Raw genomic sequence first — 27,599 nt, forward strand, 5'->3', positions numbered from 1 at the left:
AACATGGGCAGCCGGTGATCCCCCTGCCCCTCCCCTTGGCCCCCCCCTTCTCCACTGCCCTTTTTGACCCCCTGCAGGAACCCAGAGCACCTCCACCACGGCCTCTGGCCTCAATGCTGGGAGGCAAGACCCCAGCCGTGTGGCTGCAGCGCCCCCAGGCCTGGAGCACCGAGCAGCCAGCCCCAAAGCACCAGGCAGCAGCGCTCCCAGCCCTGATGCGCCGGGCGGTTGGGTGGCATGGCTACAGTGCTCCCAGCCCTGGGCAGCCAGCACGGCTGCAGCGCTGCCAGCCCTAGTGCTCCAGGCAGTACAGCTGCGGCGCCCCCAGCCCCGGGAAGTGTGGCCCGGGCGGCAGCTTCCCTGAATCCCTGCGGGAGGCAGGCTAGCCAGCCTGGGCCAGGACAGAGCGCTGGGAACTGCAGGAGGGGCTTAGCCTGGGGGGGCGGAGCGTGGGCGGGCCATGCTCAGCCGTTTGGGGAGGCACAGCCTGCTCCAGCCTACAATACCCGCCGCCCTGAGCAGCAGAATGTGCAACCAGAAAGGAAGAATGCTGGTGTCACAAGCAGGACACTGTAGGAAGAAGGGACAACAGTCATCAGAGTGAAACCTGTAAGTGTTCATTTCAACATCTGGGAACCAGAGACCATGGCTGCAGGTCTTAAAAAGACCCTTTTGGAAATATTTTCTATAAATTCCTGTACCTCTGGGTAAAAAAGGAACACGAGCCAAATGTAAACTGTGCAACAAAGAAATGCAAGGCTGGTTGTCAGGATGAAACAACATTATGAAAAAATGCTCCTCAAAAGGTAATGACTTTGAAGATGGATGTGGACATGTCTGAACAATCTGTATCAATTGGCTAGTACACTCATTCTTATGGACTGCCTACCAAGTCTTACTATGCTAGTAAATGATCATCTACACTACGGTCATAAATTTGTGTTTTGAGTGTATTCCTTATTTATGAATTTCAAAATGTCTGTTGAAAATATAATTGGTATATTAGTTTATTGAGAGAATATTTATCAATTACATGTTTATTGTTACTGCTGGACTTCTGAAATGATTTTGTTTATTGCTCGATGTAATCAAATATCGTAGGTGAAGATTTCCTGTTTAAAAGCAACATTTTATTAGGCATTTATGAATTTTAATATATATATATTTTAATTCCAACCTGTTTGGTATGTTGTTTGAGATAAAGGTTTAAATAGATTTAGATGATAATCCTTATGATGTATTAATTTTTTTCCTCTATAAAACAGGATTTAGAATTAAATCAAATCATTTACATAGTAGTACAAACAGCTGCTGTAGGAAATATATTTAATTAATCTCAGTTTTAAAGCAGTGTACTGAGTAATATTCAGAGTGATTTATTTTTTTACCATTTTGTTTCAGAGTCTATCTTCAACATAAGGGATTATGAATGTTCATCATCTGCAATAACTCTGAAGTTAAGTTTTAGGTGTCTGCTGGTACTACCAACAATGTTGCAACTAAATATTTATCAGACAGTAAATTACCTGTATCAAAAAAGACTTCCTTCATCATCCAGTAAAACCCCAAGGATGAGTTCATAATCAGGACCAGCAAATTCCAGCAAGACACCATAGCTGAAAAGATTGCTTGGTTTGTTTATGCAACAAATTCTCCCTTTCATCTTGTTCAGAACAAATATTTTGTTAACATTGTTCAATCATTAGGACCATGCTACACTCTCCACAGCAGAGCAGACTTTCCTTGAAAGTTGCTAGATACAGTGCATGAGAAGGAAACTAAACATTGTGCAAAAAACATTGACGAGAAATTCATTAATCTGAGTCTTGCTGGGTGGAGCAATGTACACAATGATCCAGAAATACATGCTTTTACAACAACAAAAGATGGGGTTGTTTATCTCACAGAAACAGCTGATACTTCAGGAAATGCTCATGCAGCAGAATACTTATAAGAATTAGCAATAAGAGCTATGAAAAACTGAACAAAAATTCAAATGTCAAGTGCGTAGCTTTGTCACAAACAATGCTGCAAATGTAGCAAAGATATGAGAAATCTAGAAGATAATGAAGGAAACCTGAAACTTATAACATACAGGTGGAGTGCTCATTTGATGCTTCTTTTAGCCAAAGATTTAACTTTAGCTTTAGGAATGAAAGAAAACATTGCTGAAATTGCAAAAGACTTCCAGAACAGCCACTTTGCTTCAGTGAAGCTGAAGCAAGGAGGAGGATCTATACTAATTATCCCCCAAAATGTATGATGGAATTCAGTGATTGACTGTTTTAAGCTATTTATTAAGAACTGGCCAATTCTGATGACAATTTGTGAAGAAAATCGTCACAAAATAGATGGAACTATTGCAGCCAAAGTAGTCAACATCAGACTAAAGAGAAATGTAGAAGATATGCTGAATATACTGAAACCTATTTCCATAGCTTTGGACAAACTGCAGAAAGTTAGCTAGTGTATTGCTGATGCTGCTGAAAGAACTTCAAGAAACACTGAAGAAAGAAATACTGAACAACAAAGTTAAATTGCAGGTAGTAAAGAAGCAGATGGATCAAGAACTTAACTCCATCTCATTTTCATGCCAATATTCTCAACCCAAAGTACCAGGGTAGACACCTGATGGTAGACATCTTGCTGAAGAAGATGCTGCTGCTATGAGGTGGGAATCTAATAATCACAAAGCAATCATGCCAACCATAATAAATGTCAGGGCTGGAGGTGAATCTTTCAAGCAGCACACGTTTGCTGATGATGTTTTAAAGAAAAATCACACTACTGAGCTGGTGCAAGTCACTAGCTAAGCACCTTCAACCAGAGTTGGTTCAAGAACTAAACCAACTTTGGATAACAGTAACCTCGTCTGCAGGCACAAAGAATATTTTCTCGGACTAATTCATTCAAAGCTGAGAAATCGACTGTGAGTTGAGAAAGCAAGAAAACATGCCTTTCTCTTCCAATCTATGAATAAAAACAACGAGGAAGGGAATGAGATCTACCAGTTTTAAACATCTGAAGGACAGCCTAAGTAACTTAGGAGACTTGTATAATTTTCAAGAGACTTAGGCAAGGAGGAACTTAAATTCCAATCACTTTCACTTCGGCATATTTGAAAAATTTCCCAGTCTGACCTGAAATAATCAGTTTAATTCACCAACTACAGTTAATATCTCCGTTCCTTTAATAAATCATTTAGTAGTAAATGTGAAACATGTTTTGATATGGTTATGTATCCAAAATATTTAAAGTTGTTTTGATTAATATATATTTTATATGCTGTTTTGTGCGTTGAATTCAATTCCAGTTAACATCCTGATAAGGTCTGACACAAATCACAAGCAAAAAGTTAATTATAAGGAAATAAGCAATATATTTATTCACCATTTTCTAGCATACTAAAAATGTTCAGTTAATAAGAATCTGAAAATATTAAGCTATATAACTGCTTAAACAAATGTATACAGTTAAAACATACCCTGCTAGGTAGAAAAAAGATATACCACATCTACTATAAAGTAGGGCTGTCAAACGATTAAAAAAATTCATTGCAATTAATCGTGAGATTAAAAAAACAGTCGTGATTTGTGGCAGTTTTAATCGCACTGTTAACCACAGAATACCATTTATTTAAATATTTTTGGATGTTTTCTACATTTTCAAATATATTGATTTCAATTACAACACACCCTTATTTCTGCGCTGCTGCTATGGCTCGTGGTGCCTGGCACTCGTCCTGCAGCTCATGGCAGGCTCTGTGCTCTTGCACAGGGGCTGCATCTTGCTGGCCATCCCACAGCCCTCTGGCCACGCCTGGCTCACCAGGGTTGCTATTTCAGATTTTGGTTTGGTGTGAGAGTGTGTGTGTGTTGGGGGGAGACGGTTGTCTCTTTAAGAAGACCACTCAGGAGCCTGAATGCTTTTTCAGCCAGCAGCACCTGCTGTCGACAGCATTCGCTCCCAAGCCAGGAGCAGCAGAAGACAGGCTTACCCTGTTCCCGGACTCCAGCTCAGCAGCAAGCGGGTACATGAGCAGAAGGAGAACATCCTGACATCAGCCCCCGACCCTGACCCCCGCTCTGTGCAGCAGACGGGAGGCAGGCTCCTGGTCCAGAGCAGCTTGGCTGGGGCAGCTCCATTGGGGAGGGGGAGGAGGGAGCAACAGTGGAGCATGACAGAGGGAGAAGGGGCACCTCTGCCCTAGAGGCATGCACTGGAGTCCCCCTGGTGATAACCGGAAAATAACTGAAGTACAAATGGAAAAGCTGATTAAAATTGATTATTTAAATTCAAGCCTTTCCATTTAATGATTTAAATTGCTGATTTCAATTGCCTTGATTTAAAATCAATCCACCCTGGCTAGCCGCAAGAGAAAGCAGATGTACAGTTGATGGTGCTGAGCAGATCAATTTGTTAATCCTTGTGTAATTCAAAAACGTTATCCTGAATTAGAATAACTATGTGTTCTACTTTTAAATTGTCAAAAATAGTGTACATCAGAGTTGTTAGGAAAAAAGCATGTGTACGTGAAATTTGCAGAGATTTGGAGAAATGGATTGGTGTTTCCTTGAAGGATATGGAAGAAACCCTGGTTGTTTAGCTAGAGGAATGCAAAGAACTAAGAGAGAAACAGGACAAATTTCTAGAAAGGAGGCATTTAAAAGTGTTTCTTATGCCAACTGTAGGATTAGTCAGAAAATCCCCTGAAGAGTTGATATAAATCTGAGGCCTTTATAAATCCTTGCTTCACTGTATCAGAACCACCAGCTGATTTTTCTAAGGCATTTTTAATCAACATATGCCCTAGATTTTAATATTTAAATTAGGGTCAAAATTTTACAATAAAGATGCTAATTCGCTACAGGAAGCCAAAACAGAGTAATTTATAAGCAAGTATATTATGAAAATAGCTTGATCAACTGCTTTCTAACTTAAAAAAAATAGCCTATCCTGAAGCAATCACAAGAATATATTCCCTGTGCAAAGTTACGAAATAAACACACATAGGGATTATACGGGAAGTCTAAAAAAGAACTTAATATGGAGCTACAGCTAATTGGTTCCCTTACCCAGAGTAATTTTTAATGACAAGATCAATTTTTTCATAGCTTGTAAAAGATAGAGTTGAATGCCATTCTGAAAGGAAACCATTGATACAAATAACTGCTAGATAAACCAAAGAGAGTTGAGATAAAAACCCAAACTCTTTACCTCTCAAAATACAGGCCTTAACCAACTTTGCTAAGGAAAACCCTCTCATAGACTCAAACTTTAAGGCCAGAAGGGACTATCATCATCGTCTAGTCTGACCTCCTGTACGTTGCAGGCCACAGAACTTCGCCCACCCACTCCTGTAATAGACCCATAACCTCTGGCTAAGTTACTGAAGTACTCAAATCGTGATTTGAAGACTTCAAGTTACAGAAAATCCACCATTTGCACTAGTTTAAACCTGCAAATGACCCAAGCCCCATGCTGCAGATGAAAGCAAAAATAAAAAACAGGCTCTGCCAATCTGATCTGGGGGGAAAATTCCTTCCCAACCCCAAATACAACAGTCAGTTGGACCCTGAGCATTTCACCAAGACCCAAAAGCCAGACACCTGGGAAAGAATTCTCTGTAGTAACTCAGAGCTTTCCACATCTAGTGTCCCATCACTGGCCATTAGGGATATTTGCAACTAGCAGTCGCAGATTGGCTATATACTATTGTAAGCAGTATGATCATACCATTCCCTCCATAAATTTATCGACCCCAATCTTGAAGCCAGTTAGGTTTTTGCCGCCACTACTCCCCTTGGAAGGCTGTTCCAGAACTTCACCTAGTTTCGAGCCTAAACTTTTTGATGGCCAGTTTATATCCATTTGTTCTTGTGTCAACATTAGCACTTAACTTAAATAACTCCTCTTCCTCCCTAGTATTTATCCCTCTGATATATTTAGAGATAGCAATCTTATCTCCCCATAGCCTTTATTTGGTTAGTCTCTGCTCACAAGGTAGGTTTTCCATTCCTCTGATCATCCCAGTAGCTGTTCTCTGCACCTGTTCCAATTCATTTTTTAAAAAACATGGGATACCATAATTGCGCACAGTATTCCAGATGAGGTTTCACCAGAGCCTTGTATAATGGCAAAAACACTTTCTTATCTGTACTGCAAATACCTCGCCTGAAGCATTCTTAGATTGCATTAACCTTTTTCATGGTCACATAACACTGGTCATTTATAGTCATCCTATGATCAACCAATACACCCAGGTCTTTCGCCTTCACAGTAGCTTCTAAGTAAGTCCCTAGCTTATAGCAAAACATTTTGTTATTAGTCCCTAAATGCATGACTTTACACTATTAAATTTCATCCCATTTCTACTACTCCAGTTTTCAACACCATCCAGATCTTTTTGTATGATATTCCGTTTCTCCTCCATATTGGCAATATCTCCAACTTTGTGTCCTCTGCACATTTTATTAGCACACTCCCACTTTCTGTGGGAAAGTTATTAATAAAAACATTAAGTAAGGCCTGGTCTACACTAGGCGTTTATGTCGAAGTTAGCGCCGTTACATCGAATTAACCCTGCACCCGTCCACACCGCGAAGGTATTTAGTTCGACATAGAGGTCTCTTTAATTCGACTTCTGTACTCCTCCCCGACGAGGGGAGTAGCGCTAAATTCGACATGGCCATGTCGAATTACGCTAGGTGTGGATGGAAATCGACGCTAATAGCTCCGGGAGCTATCCCACAGTGCACCACTCTGTTGACGCTCTGGACAGCAGTACGAGCTCGGATGCTCTGAACTGCCACACAGGAAAAGCCCCGGGAAAATTTGAATTTGAATTCCTTTTCCTGTCTGGCCAGTTTGAATCTCATTTCCTGTCTGGACATCGTGGCGAGCTCAGCAGCACTGGCAACGATGCAGAGCTCTCCAGCAGTGATGGCCGTGCAATCTCAGAATAGAAAGAGGGCCCCAGCATGGACTGATCGGGAAGTCTTGGATCTCATCGCTGTGTGGGGCGATGAGTCCGTGCTTTCCGAGCTGCGATCCAAAAGACGGAATGCAAAGATCTACGAGAAGATCTCTAAAGACATGGCAGAGAGAGGATACAGCCGGGATGTAACGCAGTGCCGCGTGAAAATCAAGGAGCTGAGACAAGGCTACCAGAAGACCAAAGAGGCAAACGGACGCTCCGGATCCCATCCCCAGACATCCCGTTTCTACGAGGCACTGCATTCCATCCTCAGTGCGGCCGCCACCACTACCCCACCAGTGACCGTGGACTCTGAGGATGGGATAGTGTCCACGGCTGGATCCTCGGACATGTTAGCGGACGGGGAAGATGAGGAAGGAGATGAGGAGGACGAGGCAGTCGACAGCGCTCACAACGCTGATTTCCCCGACAGCCAGGATCTCTTCATCACCCTTACAGAGATCCCCTACCAACCCTCCCCAGCCGTTACCCCGGACACAGAATCTGGGGAAGGATCAGCCAGTAAGTGTTGTAAAAATCTAAACATTTATTTGTAACAGAACAGGAATATTAACAATTTAAAAAATGGGTTTCTCATGATTAGTTTGATTAGCTTAACGGTTCAGTCATGGGCAGTGCAACTATTGAAAAAAAATCTAGCAATGTCCGGTTTTGCATGATTGTCCTGCCCAAGCCGCTCTACTGGTTAGTCACTGCTACAGCAGCTACAGTAAAATGCGGTCTATATGTCCGGGGATGGAGCAGAAATCCTCCTGTGACATCTCGAGGAAGCTCTCCTGGAGGTAATTGGAAATCCGCTGCATTAGGTTCTTGGGGAGAGCGGCCTTATTGGGTCCTCCGTAGTAGGACACGTTGCCACGCCACGAGACTATCAAGTACTCTGGAATCATTGCTCTGCACAGCATGGCGGCATACGGCCCTGGTCTTTGCAGGCTTTCCCGGAGCATTCTCTCTTTCTCGCTGTCAGAGATCCTCATGAGGGTGATGTCGCTCATGATGACCTGCTTTGAATGAGGTAGGGGAATGTTAGTGTTGGGACTGCTTTGCCGTTCCTTTACAGAACTGTAACCGCTGGTTTGCAGCCACGCGGTGGAGGCGGGAGAGGGGCAGCCGAAAGGGATCGTTCCCGGGGACAGCCGCGAGGGTGTGGGACAGGAGCAGACTTCCTGCTTGCCGAATTGCTGGCAGCAGGGACCGACATTGATTTCAATGTGAAATGAGGCCATTGCTAATATTAAAGTTTTAAGCTGCCACAAGTCTACGGCTTACCATGTCTGCCTGCAACAGAAATTCCGTTCTCCTGAGAGGCTTCTCAAATGTGCTGTAGAAGACCCCAGGCACTGAATGCGAAGGCCGAGAATTCGACCTTGTGCTGAGTGCGCATGTGATAGGTGCTGTGCATGGTCTTGTTAACAGAGAAAGACTATGTTCTTTGTTCACAACTACATTTATCTTTCTGAGGAATTCACTCCCTTTTTCCCATTCCCACAGCCCCATCTGCGACTGTCTCACAACCTAGCCTGTCATCACACTCCCAGAGGCTAGCGCGGATTAGGCATAAGAAGAAGAGGACACGGGAGGACATGTTCTCGGAGCTTATAGCCTGCTCCAGAGCCCAGGCAGCACAGCAGACCCAGTGGCGGGAGAACTTGACCCGAATGCACCAAGCCAACATGGATCGGGAGGAGAGGTGGCGTCAGGAAGACCAGCAGGCGACTCAAACCCTGCTTGGACTAATGAGGGAGCAAACGGACACGCTCCGGCGCCTTGTGGATGTTCTGCAGGAACGGAGGCAGGAGGACAGAGCCCCGCTGCAGTCCATCTCTAACCGCCCTCCCCCGCCACCAAGTCCCATACTCCCCTCACCCAAAGTGCACAGAAGGAGAGGCGGCAGAGTCCCTGCTAACTCTCACTCCACCCCTGCAGAGAGCTCGAGCAGCAGAAAGCTCTCATTCCCCAAAATTTGACAAGTTCTTTCCTTCCCGCCTGACACAAGCCCCCGTCCAAGTTTCACTTTCCCAGTTCCATGTTTGGTTGATAATAAAAAATACGTTTCTGTTAACTACTGTTTCCATCATGTTCTTTTGCAGGAGGGGGGGATAGGGGGTTGGTAATTCGACAGGACAGTCACCTTTGGCAGGGTATATAGTCGGGGGCAGGCACAGCAGCAGGGCACATACATAGTGCAGTGATGCAGTGACTAGTTACCCTGGTTAGTCTGGGAGGTTGTTTTCATGTTATGTGGTGGGGGGTGGGTTGCTCTGTGACTTTGTGGCAGGGGAGGGCAGTTACAGATCTTAAGCGGCAGTCCTTAGGCAGGATCACAGAGCCACACAGCAGGGGATCTGTAACCGTCCTCCCCCTGCCACAAAGTCACATAGACCCCCCCATACACACAGTCCCTATCAGGAGGGGTGACAGGCTCCGTTGAAACAACCATCCTACCGCAGCGGAGCCTGTCAATCCTTGAGTTTAGAAGCTGCATTCGCGCCACTACAGTACACCCGCTCCGCACCACAGTCTGCGTCCCAGTTTTAAAAAATTCCCGCGAATACAGTATTAAAGAAAACGGTGTGCTTTAACAAAGTAGAACTATTTTTATTTTGAAACGTGTGTTGGAAGTGGGGTGAAGGGGGTATGTAACTGGATAGGATAGTCAACATTAACTGGGCAAAGAAATGGGGGCAGGTTTAGCTTCTCAATACACAAACTTTAAAGTCACAGGTTACCCTGCTCACTCAGGAACTTTGCTTTCAAAGCCTCCCGGATGCACAGCGCTTCCCGCTGGTCTCTTCTAATCGCCCGGCTGTCTGGCTGTGAGTAATCAGCAGCCAGGCTATTTTCCTCAACCTCCCACCCCGCCATAAAGGTCTCCCCCTTGCTCTCACAGAGATTGTGGAGCACACAGCAAGCTGCAATAACAATGGGGATATTGGTTTCGCTGAGATCACAGCGAGTCAGTAAGCTTCTCCATCTCCCCTTGAGACGGCCAAAAGCACACTCCACCACCATTCTGCACTTGCTCAGCCGGTAGTTGAAGAGTTCTTTTTCAGTGTCCAGGGCGCCAGTATAGGGCTTCATGAGCCAGGGCATTAGCGGGTAGGCTGGGTCCCCGAGGATGACTATAGGCATCTCCACATCCCCAAGACTTATTTTGTGGTCTGGGAAGTAAATACCTTGCTGCAGCCGTCTAAACAGACCAGAGTTCCTGAAAACACGAGCGTCATGAACCTTGCCCGGCCATCCCACGTAGATGTTGGTAAAACGTCCCCTGTGGTCCACCAGTGCTTGCAGCACCATGGAAAAGTAGCCCTTTCTGTTAATGTACTGGCTGGCCTGGTGTTCCGGTGCCAGGATAGGGATGTGAGTTCCATCTATGGCCCCACCGCAGTTTGGGAATCCCATCGCTGCGAAGCCATCTATGATCGCCTCCACGTTTCCCAGGGTGACTACCTTTGGCAGCAGTACATCAACGATTGCCTTGGCTACTTGCATCACAACAACCCCCACGGTAGATTTGCCCACCCCAAACTGGTTCGCGACTGACCGGTAGCTGTCTGGCGTTGCAAGCTTCCACAGGGCTATGGCCACTCGCTTCTGGACAGTCAGGGCTGCTCGCATCCGGGTGTCATTGCGCTTCAGGGCAGGGGACAGCAACTCACAAAGTTCCAGGAAAGTTCCCTTCCGCATGCGAAAGTTTCGCAGCCACTGGGATTCATCCCAGACCTGCAGCACTATGCGGTCCCACCACCCAGTGCTTGTTTCCCGTGCCCAGAATCTCCTTTCGACGGCATCAACATGACCCATTGCCACCGTGATGTTCTCGGCGCTGGGTCCCCTGCTTTCTGAGAGGTCTGTGCTACTCTCAGACTTCAGGCCATCACCGCGTTGACGTAGCCTCCTCGCCTGACTTTTCTGCATCTGCCTCAGGGAAAGGTGTATGATAAGTTGCGAGGCGTTGAGAGCGGCCACAACTGCAGTGATGGTTGCAGCAGGCTCCATGCTCGCAGTGCTGTGGCGTCCGCGCTGTCACTGACTAGAAAAGTGCGCGAACTGATTTCCCGCCGGCGCTTTCAGGGAGGGAGGGCGGGAGTGATGGACGGATGACGACAGTTACCCAAAAGCACCCTGGACACCTTTTTTTTACCCAGAAGGCATTTGCGGCTCCACCCAGAATTCCAATGGGCAGCGGGGACTCCGGGAACTGTGGGATAGCTGACCACAGTGCACCACTTCCAATGTCGACGCTTTCCCCGTTAGTGTGGACTCACAAAGTCGAATTACTGTCCTTAGTGTGGACACACACGTTCGACTTTGCAATATCGATTCCAAAAATTCGATTTAAGTAAAATCGAACTACTCTCGTAGTGTAGACAAGGCCTAAGATTGGTCCCAAGACCAATCCCTGAGGAACTCCACTAGTAACCTCCCTCCTGCCTGCAGTTCACCTTTCAGTATAACCCATTGTAGTCTCCCCTTTAACCAGATCCTTATCCACTCTTCAATTCTCATATTAATCCCCATTTTCTCCAATTTAGCTAATAGCCTCCCATGTGGAACTGTATCAAATGCCTTACTGAAATCCAGATAGATTATATCTTCTGCATTTCCTTTGTCTAAAAAATCAGTTATCTTCTCAAAGAAGATCAGGTTGGTCTGACACGATCTACCTTTTGTAAAACCAAGTTGTATTTTATCCCAATTATCATTCACCTTTATGTCTTTAACTACTTTTTCTTTCAAAACTTTTTCTAAGACCTTGCATACAATTGAGGTTAAACTAACAGGCCTGTAGTTTCCCAGATAACCTTTTTCCCTTTCTTAAAAATAGATACTATATTAGCAATCCTCCAGTCATAGGGTACAACCCCTAAGTTTACAGCCCATAAAAAACCCTTGCTATTGGGCTTGCAATTTCATGTATCTATTCCTTTAATATTATTTGATAGAGATTATCCAAGCCCTCCCCCAATTTAGTCGCATTAAGATGTTTGATTTTCACCGTAGATGTGGTCATTTCTACTTTCATTTCTTCATTTCCATTGCCACTCCCCAAAGCGCCTCATTACCCTTATTAAAAACGGAGGCAAAGTATTTATATAGGTATTAGGCCACGCCTAGATTATCTTTAATCTCCACCCTATCCTCAGTGTTTAGCAGTCCCACTTCTTTCCTTGTTATTTATATGGCTATAGAACCTTTTACTGTTGGTTTAATTTCCCTTGCAAGATCCAACTCTGCTTGACTTTTGGCAGTTTTCACTTTTTCCCTATACTCCCTGACCTCCAAGAGATAGCTTTTCTTGCTGAGCCATCCCATCTTCCCTTCCTTGTAGGCTCTCTCTTAATCATCTGTTTGAGATGCTTGCTCCTCCAGCTTGGTCTACAACCCTTACTTACAAAATTTTCCCCCTTGCTTGGGATGCAGGCTTCAGATAGTTTCTGCAACGTTGACAAAGTAATTCCAAGTCTCCTCCACATTCAGAATCTTGAGTTCTGCAGTTCAGTCCACATCCCTAACTAATAGCCTTTAAAAAAAAAAGTTTGCCCTTTTGAAATCAAGGGCCATAGTTGCAGATCTATTTTTGTTTCTCTTTCCATTTAGTTTAAACTGAATTAGCTCATGATCACTCAAACCAAGGCTGTCCCCTACAACCAGTTCTTCTATGAGGTCCTCATTACCCATCAATACCAAATCTAAAATGCCATCACATCTTGTAGATTCAGCAACTATTTGGTGAAGAAATCTGTCAGCTATCATATCCAGGAAAATCTGGACCCTACTATTATTAGTAGCACTTGTCCTCCAATCTATACCTGGGAAGTTAAAGTCTCCCATAATCACACAATTCCCAGTAGTTTTTATTTCATTAAAAATATTAAAAGAGGTCTCTATTCATATCCAAATTGGATCCTGGGGGGGATCTGCAGCATATCCCAAGCACTATCCCAGGGGAACCTCTGGTAGTTTTCTTCCCCAAAGTGAGTTTGATCCAACCAGACTGTTTTATCATTTCCATCACTTCTAATTTCTTTACAGTCTACCTCATCATTAACATACAATGCTACTCATAGAATCATAGAAAATCAGGGTTGGAAGGGACCTCAGGAGGTCATCTAGTCCAACCCCCTGCTCAAAGCAGGACCAATCCCCAGACAGATTTTTACCGCAATTCCCTAAATGGCCCCCTCAAGGATTGAACTTACAACCCTGGGTTTAGCAGGCCAAACCACTGAGCTATCCGTCCCTGTCTCTCCCCCCCCCCCCCCCCGATCTGTATTTCTGTCTTTCCTAAACAGCACATACTTTTCAATCTCTCCACTCATGACTACTAGTCCACCATGTTTCTGTTATCCCTTTAATATCTGGTTTCACTTCATGCACCAGTAGGTCTAGTTCTTCCGTTTTGTTACCCAGGCTCCTTGTATTGGAGTACAGACATCTTAGTTGTTTCTGCTTGGCTTCACCCAGATTTCTCACCAAATTAGATACAGCCATTCTACTGCCAGTATCGCCTACCTGCCTGTTAGCTTCGCTGGTATTGGCACTATCTTTCCTTATAAAGTCCATTCTCCTATCCACTGCTGTTCCTTTTTCCTTTACTGAATTCCCTCTTTCTTGATTTTCCTCCTGTTCAAAGTTAGAATCAGGAATAGAGATTACATGAGCATCTCCCAATCATCTCCTCTGGGTTCCTAGTTTAAGGCTCTTTTAATGAGTTATGCCAACCTCCATCTCAGAAGTCTATTTTCCTCCCTACTCAGATGGAGTCCATCCCATGAAAACCGTCCTCTGTCAACGAATGCCTCCCAGTGGTCAAACATCCCAAAGCACTGTCTGAGCCATCTGTTGATCATCATAATCTTGTCTCACCTTCCTCTTCCTCCTCCTCCTTTAGGAAGGGGTAGAATCCCACTGAAGAGCACTTGAGCCTCCATTTCTTTAAGCGTATTCCCCAGCCTGGCATAGTCTCCCTTAATGCGTTCCAGCAATAAACTAGCAGTATCATTTGTACCAATGATATGGGGGGAGGGATAGCTCAGTGGTTTGAGCATTGGCCTGCTAAACCCAGGGTTGTGAGTTCAATCCTTGAGGGGGCCACTTGGGGATCTGGGGCAAAATCAGTACTTGGTCCTGCTAGTGAAGGCAGGGGGCTGGACTCGATGACCTTTCAAGGTCCCTTCCAGTTCTAGGAGATGGGATATCTCCATTATAAATGTGAAAGACAATCAGTAGATTCTTTCCTGATCCTATAAGGGTCCTCTTCAACATCAGGTCCACATCCTATATCTTAACTCTGGGCATCAGCTCGGGTGTCAGGCCTCTCTATTCTTAGTAGGGAGTCCCCCAGTCATGTAGACCTGCCTTTTTCTGGCAATGGTGTGATTCTCTGGCCTTCCTCCTGTTCCTTCTGGCTGCAAGTCCTCTTGTCTTTTGTTCCCTCTAGCAATCTTTTTGCAACTCTCCCTCTATCCTCCTGGGGCTCCATTGACTCGGTCTCCGTTGACTTGTCCCCTCTTCTTGTAGGACTAGCTACTCTTTTCTTCCTTGTCTTCCCACCTTGTACTGCCTGCTATGCCCCTTCTTCATTTTTCAACTCAGCAAACCTGTTCCTGAGCTATATTTCTCCTTCACTAGCCAGCCCTTTCCTCTGCATGATTCTTGTACTCTCATGCTTCCATGCTGGCTGCTTTCCTTACCCAGCAATCTACTCTCAGTTCTCCAGTCCAGCTTGCATTTGCAAGTTTTGACTTTTCCCTTCAGCCTCCTCTTGCCCTCCCTCCATCATCTGCTCGAACCACCTTCAAAACTCAACCATAGTCTCCACCTGCATCTCCAACCCTCTTCCATCAGGTCTATCAGGGACACTTAATACAAACAAAACTCTTAACCGTACCCACTCCAGAATAATATACATACTGCATCTTCTACAGCCAGTCATCTTCATTGTCTCTTCCATTCCTTAGGTCACTACCACTGTTGCCTCTGAATCTTTCATAGCCTTCCTGTCTAAGCTCCTGTTAAGGAAAACAAAAAACAAAACAAAAAAACTCCAAAACAAAACCAGACCACCAGCCCCTCCCCCAAACTTCCCTGTTTTCCAGCTCTGTTTGCTAGCTCCTGTACGTGTCTAATCCTGCATTGTGGTGTATTGACTTTCTGCCATTGACATCAATGGGAGCAGAAGCAGTCCCTTACATAAGTGTAGTTTAGGACTCATGCTAAGTTACAATCAACTACTAGAGAGCACACTACCTATAAAAAAAAACAATTACAACTAGATCCAACAATAGTTAATACATTGCTTAATTACAACCTCATTTCTTCAAATATATCCTATGCATGAGTTTTTAAGATTTAACCAGGGGAAGAACCTAAGGCAGACAATAGTGGTACTCTCCCATGAGCAGCTCATTCCTGACACCAAAATGAGTCACCACTCAGAGCAGATCATGAGCATACTGTCATAATGTGATCTATTTCTCATCTACTTTGATCAACAGTAAAATAGTTAATGCTCATATTTAAACTATCATAAGTAGGTTTCAATGTCAACTCGTGTATCCATATAAATAGGAGCAACAAATGCCTCTTATTAGGATAGTTTCAGGCTGTCTGCAGACTCAGGAAGACACCACTTACCATTTTGAAAGTTATCTTCAGACGTATGAACTAGTGGTTTTTTTTTTTTTTTTTAATAAATGAAAGCTTAGATTGTGGAACAATGACAGCCACCACAAAAAAGTACTAGCTAGTTAGCAACTGTGAGTCATCGCTATCCAACCCTGGATTTTGCTATATAGAAAATCTGAAGGGGCTATTAAGCCATTTGTGTACTAGAGACACACTAAATATTATCCCATGAGAAATTTCAAATTGGGATTTTTTTTTTAAATGACCACTAACTCAAAAAAAATTGATCAAGTCTCTTCAAACTTTGCAGAAAATGTCACTTTTGCCTTGAAAGTGAACTGGGCAATTTTCAAGCAAAAAATATTGGTAGAATTATACAAAGATCAAAGAAAGATTTACACTGAAACATAGCTGCACTATCAGGAGGGACACAGTGACCAATCAAAAAATAAAATCAGACACGTCTGATTTTTATCTGCTATTGTTTCAAGCAGCAGCCAAGATTATCATAACAAAGGATATTTACATTTATTTACTGAAACTGACCATACCAAAGTGCTGCCACGTGCACAGTTTTCCCTCAATTAGTCTATTTCTTCCAATGCTTGTGTTGGTCTTTCACACAGGAACAAGAAACAAAACACTTTCATAAAATAGGAAAAATGTCAAAATCAGAAAAATTGGCAGGGAAACTTAGCAACAGGTATAGTTGGCACAGTTTCAAGGTAGCTGTACCTGTATGCCACCTCCGAGGTCTACCAAGGACATCCACTTTAGGCTTCCAGCAGTCACCTCTCTTGTTTGGAGACCTACATCTCACTAACTTTAGACCAGGGATTTTAAGACTAAACAGTACCTTGCCTTACACTGTGTTATCCCTGGCAAGCTAAACTGCCTCATCAGGCCACTGCCTGTGCTTTGCTTTCTCTTCAAAGACTATGAACAGTGTACAGCACACCATTGTAAGTTACCAGACAGCTCCTTCTAAGCAAGCACATTTATTCTTAAGGTAAAAATATTACAGAGAAAACATTAAAACAATAAATGAACCTACAACCATGCTAAAAAGCTTCCCAGGTCACCGCCAACTATAACCTAGGTTTCTGGTAAGTTTTAATCTTTCGAAACCCACAACCGGATTTTCTCTCTGATTACAAGTTTATCCATCTTACATCCAGAACCAGAATGAAGGCTGGGCACATCAACCATTTATTTATACAGCTTTGGTCTCGGCCTTCTGTAACAGATGATCAGCAGACAGTGCCTCTCTCTTAAGGGCATAACTTCAAAAGGCTGCATAACCAGAACAGGGGAATTTGCATTAGTCTCCTCTCCCTATGAAATCCCAAGAAAATCCACATAACACTTATTGTCCCAGAAGTCTATATTTATCTACAACATTTTCAATATAGTGTTTTGAACTCCAAAGTCTCACATCTATTGCATCTTCCCCTTAAACAGGTTACATATAATCCTGGCCTGCAATAATACACAAACTTAATACAATGAGGTCTTCGTCTTCCAAGGATATTGCAGGAAATTGCCATTTCTGTCACAGTCATATCTGAAACTACTTTTCCTTCTTGAAAATGACTAGCTTTCAAGTTGATTGTGCTCCTTCAACTACACTGCCCACCCACAAATCCTGCAAATACTTCAAGACCCTGATCCTGCAAACTCAATAAGATTATCATATGTGTAAGTTTTTAACAGATTGAGGCCCCAATTCTGATAAGACAAAACAGTAAGCAATAGTTCAGGGAAGGATGGAGAAGATTGTTATGAGAAGATATGAAGGACTGCTGGCAGAGGAGGTGGGCTATAAAGAGATGTGAAGTAAGCAAACAGAATCTTGCCAGACAATAACAGGAAGATTACTCAGAGTATGGAAGGCAAAATGATCAAAGGCAAAAGCCAAACCTGAAAAGAGGAGATCAAGGTAACAATCAGGTAAAAGGATGGAGAAGTACACAAAGATCCAGAGACACAGGTGGAGGAGACAAGATAATGTAGGATCTTGAATTTGATGCTGAAAGAGATGGGAAGCTAATGGTGGGATTCAAAAAGGGGACTAACACAGTTGGAGTGGAGAGAGAAGATGACGACTTTAGTGTATCCAAAACATTATTGCTAGAGGGGTGAAGAAATGAGAACCAGAGATGCCAAACAAGGGAAGGTTACAGTAATCAAGGTGTCCAGGTGCCACACATGGGTTTCAGCTGTGCAGATGACGTGGTAGGCTGGATTTTGAAGATGCTAGAGGTATAAGTGACAAAACATAAGAGATTGCATATGGGAGGAGAGAAGAGCAAAAAAAGATATTAGGATTGAGAGCCTGGCAGACAGAATGGAAAGGAATTGTTAATAGAGTTAAAGGAGGCAGATTAGGAAGAAAGAAGAAAATTGGGGAATGATATCAGAATCCAAGAGATAGATTGAACAAGAAATATGAGAATGAATGTAAAGAGCTAGATTTGGGAATAAGTGTGGAGGTGGTAGATGAAGCAGAGGAAATAGATGCGGTCAGAGAAAGAAAAGGAGGGGACTAGGAATAGAACCCTCAGGGAGGCCAACATATATGGCGATAGAAGGAGAAAAGGGAGAGCACAGAATGATGAAATCAAAGAGGAGAGAAATCTGAGGAGTGATGAATATAAATAAGGAGTGTCCCTTTGACTTTGCCAGGTGGTGATCATTAGTCAGGACAGTTTCAGGAAATGGAGGAGAGGAAGCCAACTTGGAAGGACCATAAAGAAATTGAGAGGGGAAGAAATCTAAGAAGTGTGAAAAAAACATCACACACTATGACTTTTAAGACAAAGGGAGAATAGTAGTTAGAAAGGAAAATGAGAACTACACACACACACAAAAATATAATTCAAGGCAAAAAGAAAATCAGCCACAGAAGAGATTGCAGGTAAAGATAAGAGAAAGCCAAAATAACAGAGGGAATCAAGGATGACGAGAGTTGAGAAAGAATGGGAACAGGTTGCAAGGGTAGAGAGAGATAACAGAAGAGACTCTTTAGAATGGGAAAGAGGGGAGATCTTGCCAGAGATTGCTGTTCTAAAGAAAACAGGACAAAAAAAACTAAACTGGTAAAACATCTTTTTCTTATTTATAATAAATTTATGAGAAAACTGCCTCTACTTTATCTAGAATAAAGAAAATACTAGTTACAATTTAGAGCACACTGTCAGCTGAACACTTCACAAAATGCATTAAAACACTAGTTTTCTAGTGAGAGCTGCTAAACAGTTCTACTTTTCACTTCATTCCTGACATCAGAGGGTGTGCAGGGAAGAGAGCAGTTGCAGTTAGCAGCAGATTTAAATATTAAATCGGGTACTATGGAGGCAGCTCCCACATCTTACCAGATAGCAAGACTCGCTCTGCTCTAACACACTTGTTACATATGAATGTCTATTTTTAACAACATGCATTTTAAGTTTATATTTTTATTTGGTTATGCCTAAGGTTCTTCTCCAAACTCCACCCTGACAAAAATGTAGCTGGTACACAGGTAATCTAAATAAGGAAAGACAGAAGCAGTGCCAATTATGGTTCAGGCATGGTTGTAAAAATAAGGATAATTTGGGAACATCCCTGTCAGATTTAAAGAACAGTGACAACTTGACTTGTTTAAACTGCCTAATTTAAAAAAAAAAAATGTTCGGATACAGAATCCCCTATACACAGAATGCTCTGAATTTCAATTTGGAAAGGTTTATTTCTGCTCTCTTGATGATGTTTAAAAGGAGTTTTGAGGGCAAGTTCAAGAGCAAACCAGACATTTTTGGCCCTCCAATCTTCTCTCTCTTCCCCTTCCTCTCAGTGAAAAGGTATGCCCACTCCCACTTCAATTTCAATTCTGCTGCTGCTACTCTTGCAGGACCTGGATGAACTGAGATCCCCCAAGGGCAGTGCATGAAACAGGAAGTCCAACTGACCATTGTCAAAACAGCAAAACTGACTACACACAAAGTAAACTGGAAAAAAGAAAACAGCTCTCTAATTTCAGTTATAGAACTTTTAGCTGTTACCTGCAGTAACTACTATACTTTCTGATGGAAGTGTAGTTTTCAAGTATACTGAACTCCTCTAAGAGAAATTAAAACATGCTTGAAGATAACTGTTTTTAAGAGGGGCAAATATGAGGTATTTGGAAAGACTTGCAAAGAAATCCTGCCCCTGCTGCTCCAGGTTATGACGGGGAAAGGGCTACTAATCCGCACTCTGTGAGGACAGCTGGAGCCCCCAAACCAACATTCTTTAAAATTCTACTACAGCTTGTCCTGAGGTAGGGAGCTATTGAAGGTAGCCAGGCAATTCAACCTCAGATGCAGAGGTGTCTGAGGCTACAGAGACTGATCAAGTGTGGTTTCCCTCATCCCAGCTATACAAAGAAATAACATGCAATTGAAATATGACTTAGAAGCAATAATAAGAAACATAGGGAAGAAATACCGAGAGTAAAAGGAAACTATCAGTAGAGTTGAGAAATTTTTAAATAAGAACAAAAGTTAGAAACAGTTCAAAAAAAATCACAATGCCTAAACTTCTACAAATTTACTATTAGCAGTTTTTTAAAAGTGTGCATCTCCTGAACCTGCATGAGAACAAGCTGTGTACTGTCCTGAGGCCGGGAGAAGTTAACTGGTCAAGAGAAGAGACACTGAGCCTGCTATGAAATGCCACAGGTAGGTGAGGCCTGAATATTACCAAATTACAAGGCATTCCTGATGGGACAATAAGTATCTGTGTGCAGAATAATTCTCAAAGTGTAAGCTTGAGAACTTTATGTTAATAGAACATATTTATGGATATAATTGTGGCTCTGCCACCTGACCTCAGGATCAGTTCCTGGCAGGATACAGTATTGCCACTTGTGCACTAGCTGCAAAAGTACTTATGAAAGGTAAGTCCAACACACACAAGCAGCCCTCCCCCAATTTCCTGGGCAGTTGTTTGCTGCCTGCACGGGACATGCTCTCCCTAAGCAGCTCTCTATTGGCATCATCAGTCACAACAGTTAGTATACAGATGCATTAAAGTCAGTTGGGGAGAGGAAGAGCAGGATCTTGAAACCCTAGCCAATTTTACAATATAACTGGCTCCACATATAATGTGCTTCTGAACTTGAGCTATGAAACAACTGTAGCTGAGGCCACGAAGAATAGACAGGAAGTGCCAAAATGAGAGAGAATGAACATAGTGAAAGGTGTCACAAATGTGAAGACAGGAAGAAACAAGCATACATACAGATGCAAAAAGAGGGAGATGAAAGAAAAAGAAACAAGGACCATAAAAGGTTGGAAACAGTAGTGATGCTAACTTTTATGTCCTACCTATATTTTTTCCCCACCAAAAATTACATGGGTCATTGCCTGAACTATTTTGGTAGCTCACAAAACTTCTGTGAAATCAATATGTTTACTATCTATCTTAAAAAAAAAAAAAAAAGTGGAACAGAACGAGAATACAAAAAAAAAAAATCTTATGGAGAAGGGGAAACGCAATTAGATTATCTAGATACTGGTGCTCATATCGAGCTTACCTTCACCCTCTCAAAATCCTAAATAAGGGAAAAGAACACTGTATTACAAGTCTAATAAGCCTATCTATTCATAACATAGTTCAGAGAAATAAAAACAATTACAGGCAAAGAAAAGCAACTTAGTCCACACTCCCATTGTGTTTATTTTCTCCCATGATTTTTCCTACTCCCCTTCTATAAAACTGTTTAATATAACAACTCATTTGAGGGAATAGATAAAATTAGGTTGGTTTTATTATTTGCTTGAAACTTAACGTGAACTTTAAATTTGGTTAATAGCATGTAATCTATACATAAATGCAACACATGAACATAAATAACGAAATGCACATTTCCTTTCTACCAACTCAGAACATTTTAGCCTACACTAGGGTTTCTCAATTTTTCCACACTGCAGACCCCCATCTTAATAGAAAAATTGTCTCATTGATACCCTCTCCTCCCACTGAAGAGCATATTGCATCCTTGTGCCAACTATAGCAATTGCTCACATGGAAAAGAAATATTAGAAAAAGTATTAGCTGCCTTTTAATGAAATTTTGTAGCTGTAAACAAGAAGACCCAATACCATGTGACCCACCTGACCCCTGCAGACCACCAGCAATCATTCTGTGAGCCACCACTGGTCCAAGGACTACAGTTTGAGAATTGCTGTGTTATACCAAGAATACTGCTGAACAATGTTTTCTTCAACGCAAATACATAGTGGAAACGACCACAGAAGAACACTGCTAGAGAGCAGCAACACTGACTACAACCACAAGGGGAAAAAAATAACATGCTTTCTATATTATCAAAACTTATTACTGTATGAAGAGTCCAACTTTATTACTGCATTTCTATTGTTGTAGGATTTCAGAAGCCAGACATAAGGAGAGCCCACTTCCTTTTAACTGATACTCCCATCTTGGGAGATACATCTTTTAGCACTACATGGGATCAACCTTAACACAATTCCAACACTGGTCTTGTCTCTGCACATAACTACTTGATGTATCCAAATTACCAGAGTGATAGCGATGACAGTAAAATTAAAACAATTATTACAATCAACAGCATTTTATGTTGTTATACTGTACCTTCTGGTAAACTATAGAACAGACTAGGTCTTTGACAGATGAGAGGGACAAGTCCTGAGCTTCAATGGTGACAGTCTCCCGAGTGAGACCAATCTGCAGCAGGAATGAGACCCCATGCACAGAGCCCCTCGAGTTGGTGAGACTCTGTGTACTGAGGCTGCCATTGGACAGCCGGTTGGAGAGTCCCGATTGGGGACTTGAAGACAGAGAAGGGGTTGGTGGTGCAGCAGCATGAGATGCAGGAGGAGAAAATTTCTGTAAGGATGGAGGAGAGGAATTGTTTGCTGACATCTGACTTTCTTTAAATCTGTAGAGATCTGCCTTGTAGTCAACTTTTTTTAAAAAAATATTTGAACAGGGTGTTTGTTATAATTTTACAGTTTAAAGGACAGTCTAAAGTTTCCCTTTTTCAGTTCAGTAAAAGTCCCCTGACTGATACGTCATGTTCATTTTCCCTTTAATTCTGTTCAAGCTGATGAGCAAGAGAATTTCAGCCGGAAGTTACTTTAAATTAAAGGTCCTCTTTCCACAGTTTCAATCAGCTGATCAAAGACACAGACTTGCCTTTAGCACCACATCCAGATGTTGGGAGAGGCTTAAATCATCATGAAATTGTCTCCTTCAGAGGAATAAATCAATGCCACTTTTTCACACAGGTCCTTCATTTTATTTCTTTTGAGAAAATCTTGGTCTCAGATAGAGAATACTGTTGGTAGATCTTTGAAAATATTTCCTCTCTCACTTAACTCCAGACACTATATATCAAACAAAGGCTCATCTTCACTTAGATGTCTTTTTCTATTTAAACAAAAAAACATGTGGATAGCATCCTGAGCCAATAATACTGCGTATATCAGTGTTTATGACGAATCTATTCTTTCTTCAAAAGTTCTTCTCAGAGTTCATTAACATGTACGGACATGGTAAAAAAGTTACCTTCATTGATCTCCAATTTTTCATTTTTGTGAAGTGTTTTATCTCATGAAATGCAGGAACAGCATTTCTAAAAACACAAGCACATTAAATCTAATCTCTAGGTTCACCCAGATAATCTGCAGCATTTTGAAACGTCGTATTCTGCCTGGTAGATGGAAAAAATTGATGTTATTATTTCAAATTAGTTTATAATTTTGCATAATAGCAGTATAATCACATTAGTTTCAAAGTAGTATTAATTCCTTGCAAATACATCTAGTGTAATTAATCAATTTTTACATTCATTTTGTTGGTTAATAACAGATGCTTAACTGCTTCCTTGTTATATGCCATACTGTGTACAGGGTGCCTAAAGCTACCCAGCATACCTGCTACATTTGACATTTCATGATTGTTTTTCCCAGTAATGTCAGAGGAAAGAGTGGTTCATACTGTAATTATTGATGTAGAAGGGCTGAGCACAGCTCTGTTTTATGGGTATATTGGTTTGTAGGTTGTGGGTGGGATAAGAAATACATTAAATGCAATCATTCACAAAACCACAATATTATCATTAGAAAATTCTCTGGCACTTAACTTGGAATTTCTAATATTATTCATTCAATATCAAAATGTGAAATACAGCACCTAGAAAAGTTTAGCAGTAGAAAGATATTTACACGTTTTCAAAAGAGCTACTGTACACCATATTAATGTTCTTATACCTGACAAACAGTGAACCTGCCACTTTTTTATATGTATTTATTATTGTTTTGTGATTATTTTAATTATTTTTTGCTCTGCATCTGGTAATTATGGACTCTGATTATTTGTTGTAAAATGACATTGCCTGAACCAGCATTTCAAGCATTCAGGAGCTATGCTGAATAACCATTCATTGAATACATTTTGTCTACACCAACAGCTCTGGCTGAATTTTTAATAGCGCTGAGCTTTATTATTTGGCTGTATTAAAGAACAAAGTGAGGCATATTTGCATTTCAACAGTGAGCAATATAACAGTTTAACACACAATGAAATGTCATGTCAGACATATACTAATCTGAAACAGGACTGAGGGCACAATTCTATGACTCCTATTGACAACCTCAGAAATTAAGGATGCTCAATATTTTGCAGAGAGTGCACAGCATTTCAGAGAAATGTCGCCGGTTCATCAATGTATCTTCCACAGTTTCAATAAATATCGTTGAAATAACAGAAAACAAACATTTCTGCATTTCCCCATGTAACTCTGCTCCCATCAAATGAAACTATCTAAACGCTCCACCAGGTGACCCAAGTATAAGGATACTATATATAAAATGTACTTTTTTCAAAAACAAATCAATATAAGACATAAAAGCTCACATGCTTTTCATCACATTTTCTGTAGATGAGGGATGCTCACAGAGAACATTACTATCTCTAACAATTAAATTAATCCTAAAAAAGTTAAATAACTCCATGCTTTCTTCTGGACAGGAAATAAAAACTACCCTGAGTAGGAATAAGGCTGATTAACATTACAAGACTAATTTAACAGAATAAAACTACTGGTGAATATTTATCCACAATTTAACCAAAGAGCCACATGAGTGTGTGTACGTAAAAAGTTATAAAAGTGATGTAAAGATGGGAGGAAAATTAGTCCCTGATCCAGCAATCAAAACTGCTGGTATGGAGCTCCGCTACCAGGACATAAAGGTGGCTTATTGCAAGGTTAATACCGTAGCTTGTCACAATTACCTCATCCAAAAAAGGAAAGTAAATTTTTATCTATTTAGTCTTTCAGTGTAACTAGTTACAACAAAATTATTACTTTTTGTGTGCTCAAAAGTGTGTTAGCCACCTAGGAAAAATAAAGACAGTCCCTGCCTCAAAAAGCACATTTGTCACAATACAAATTAGGGCCATAAACAAACAAAGCAGAGAAGAAGGCAAAAGTGATAGTAAGATCATGCATTTACTCAGTAAAGCAGTGACTCTCAACCTTTAAAGACTACTGTACCCCCTTCAAGAGTCTGATTTGTCTTGTGTACCCCCAAGTTTCACCTCACTTAAAAACTTACAAAATCAGACAAAAATACAAGTGTCACACCACACACTTACTGAAAAATTGCTTACTTTCTCATTTTTACCATATAAATATAAAATAAATCAATTGGAATATAAATATTGTACTTACATTTCAGTGTATAGTATACAGAGCAGTATAACCAAATCACTGTCTATGAAATTTTAGTTTGTACTGACTTCACTAGAGCTTGTTATGTAGCCTGTTGTAAAACTAAGCAAGTATCTAGATGAGTTGATGTACGCCCGGAAGACCTCCGAGTACCTCCAGGGGTACACGTACCCCTGGTTGAGAACCACTGCAATAAAGCATGTGAACATCTTAACTGTTCCTTTAACTCTGAGAGCTGGTTGTTGTGTGTGTTTTTCCGTGTACTCCTTTCCTATCCCTCACTTCTCATAGATGAGATAGCAGCAATTAGATTTTAGGTGGCATATTAAAGGAAGCAAGATAAGTGGTTTAGTGAACAAATTTGGGGAAGTGGTTCCAAGAATATGGAATAGTATAGAAGGAAGTACAGAGATGTGGGCAAGAGAAGGAGATGAAAGAATTAACTGATGTGAGGTCATTGGTGGCTAGAAATTAAGAGAAACCAGGTCAAATGTAGATACTGGATGCATGCTGTAGGCCAGGGTGTCACTTATATTTCCCGATTCTTATACTAACAACATTTTAAAATGTTAAATATTTGTATTTAAGTTTTTTAATGCCAATTTTTTATTATCTGCACGTAAATGTTTAAAGTAGTTTATTGAAAATGGGGGCTGATTGTTGTACTACCAGAAAGGTTCATTTAACAAGACTATTCCATGTAAATATAACTTATGTCTATACAGTTTCCCCATGCAAGGATTACAAAGGGATTAAAAAAATTAGTTACTTTATATACATTTTAAAAATTAAATTTTGAAATCAATACTCATTCCTGGAATGCTTTAAAATTGTAAAAATAAAATAGTTCACAGAACCCCAGAAATCAAAGATTAAAATGACCTATTAGATGATCTAGAGTCCACTCCCCTGCCAGTACAACAGTGCTCGGTACACTACTTTTTTCAGTGTGTGTTCATGTCCAGTTTCAAAAGTCCCAAGTGATCTTCCACCATGATCGTTTGATGATTGTTTCACAAAGTATTAGATCTTTCAGAGAATTTTTCCTAATGTTCAACCTACATTTTTCGCTCTCATAAATTCATCCCCATTATTCTTACTTAGACCTTTCAGAACCGTGGGCACGGGCTCCTAGTCTGTGATTGAGACTCGGAGGTGCCACAATAATACAGATAAAACACGACTCCTCTTCCTCGTCGGCAAGTGGTTGGCTGGGCTGTTACTAGTTTTCTCACTCTCCTGGAAGTTATGTTTTTGGCAGGACTGACCGAGAAGGCCCACGTCATACACTACTTGGGTCCAGCCCTGCAAACCCCCTACTCATGCCATGGGGCCCCCGAGCTCGAAGGAGCTACTCACACGTGTGGCGAGGCTTTGCAGCGGGCTCTGCGTGATCCCGTTACCCCCCGTGGCCCTGGAGAAGGGCGCGGACGATGGCCCCGCACGGTGTAGGGACAAGTCGGTCTGTCCCGGGCAGCGCGCGGGAATGGGAGTGGCCGGCTCGCTCGTTCACACCGTTTCTGATTCGGAGCCGGGGGGAACTGAAAGTTTCCAGACCTCCCCCCGGGAGCCACTTTTGAAGTCACCCGCGGTAAAGCGACCCCCCTCCCCAGGCGAGCGGTTGCACCTCTCTCCGGAGATGATGTGGCCTCAGCCCGTTCCCGCAAGTCAAGGTCCCCCCCACCCCAGCGGGAGCCCGGGGCCGCCCGGGTCGGCGCTGAGGAATCCGCGGCCCCGTAGCAGCAGCGCAGCGCCCGGAGCCCGGGCTGCCCCGCGGACTCCCGGAGCCTGCGCTGGCTGCACCCCAGACCCAGCCTCCCAGGAAGGGCGGTGCTGCCACCGGGGTTGCCCCGCGCACGGCTCCTGCCTCGACCCCTCCGCCCGCGCGCAGCCCGCTACTCACCTGCGGGACAGAGCGACTCCGGCGCCCCGCGGGACAGAGCCGCTTCACACGCATCTCATTATCCCCGCTGCTCCCCGCATCCACAGAGACGCCCGGGACAGGGTGGGACGCAGGGGCTGCCGGGAGCTGTGGTTCGACCTCCCGCTCCCTGCCTCCGCCGAGCACAGCGAAGAAACGACAACCCCCGCCATGCCCTGCGGGAGCTGGGCGAGGGGGTGGGGCGGCGCATGCGCAGGGCTCCAGCCAAAGTTTCCGTTAGTTTGCTGCCTGTGGCGGTTGATGCTCTGAATGGCTCACGAGGCCGCGGGCGGGGGGCACTAGGATGA

At 42.6% G+C, this 27,599-nt stretch overlaps 1 protein-coding gene across 1 annotated transcript in view; it reads right to left on the reverse strand.

Annotated features, from left to right (window-relative positions):
* Positions 1-27,370, reverse strand: part of PRKD3 (protein kinase D3) — a 91,931-nt gene extending 64,561 nt beyond the window's left edge. The window contains exons 1-2 of the mRNA XM_054022694.1: positions 27,274-27,370; positions 22,268-23,348 (exon numbers count right to left, since the gene is read on the reverse strand). Of these exons, the coding sequence (XP_053878669.1) occupies positions 22,268-22,558 (291 nt within the window). The 5' untranslated portion in view covers positions 22,559-23,348; positions 27,274-27,370. The remainder of the gene's footprint in view (positions 1-22,267; positions 23,349-27,273) is intronic.
* Positions 27,371-27,599: the final 229 nt, after the last annotated feature.

This window comes from Malaclemys terrapin, chromosome 3 (assembly GCF_027887155.1).
Source record: "Malaclemys terrapin pileata isolate rMalTer1 chromosome 3, rMalTer1.hap1, whole genome shotgun sequence".
In the NCBI taxonomy this organism is placed as follows: Eukaryota; Metazoa; Chordata; order Testudines; family Emydidae; genus Malaclemys; species Malaclemys terrapin.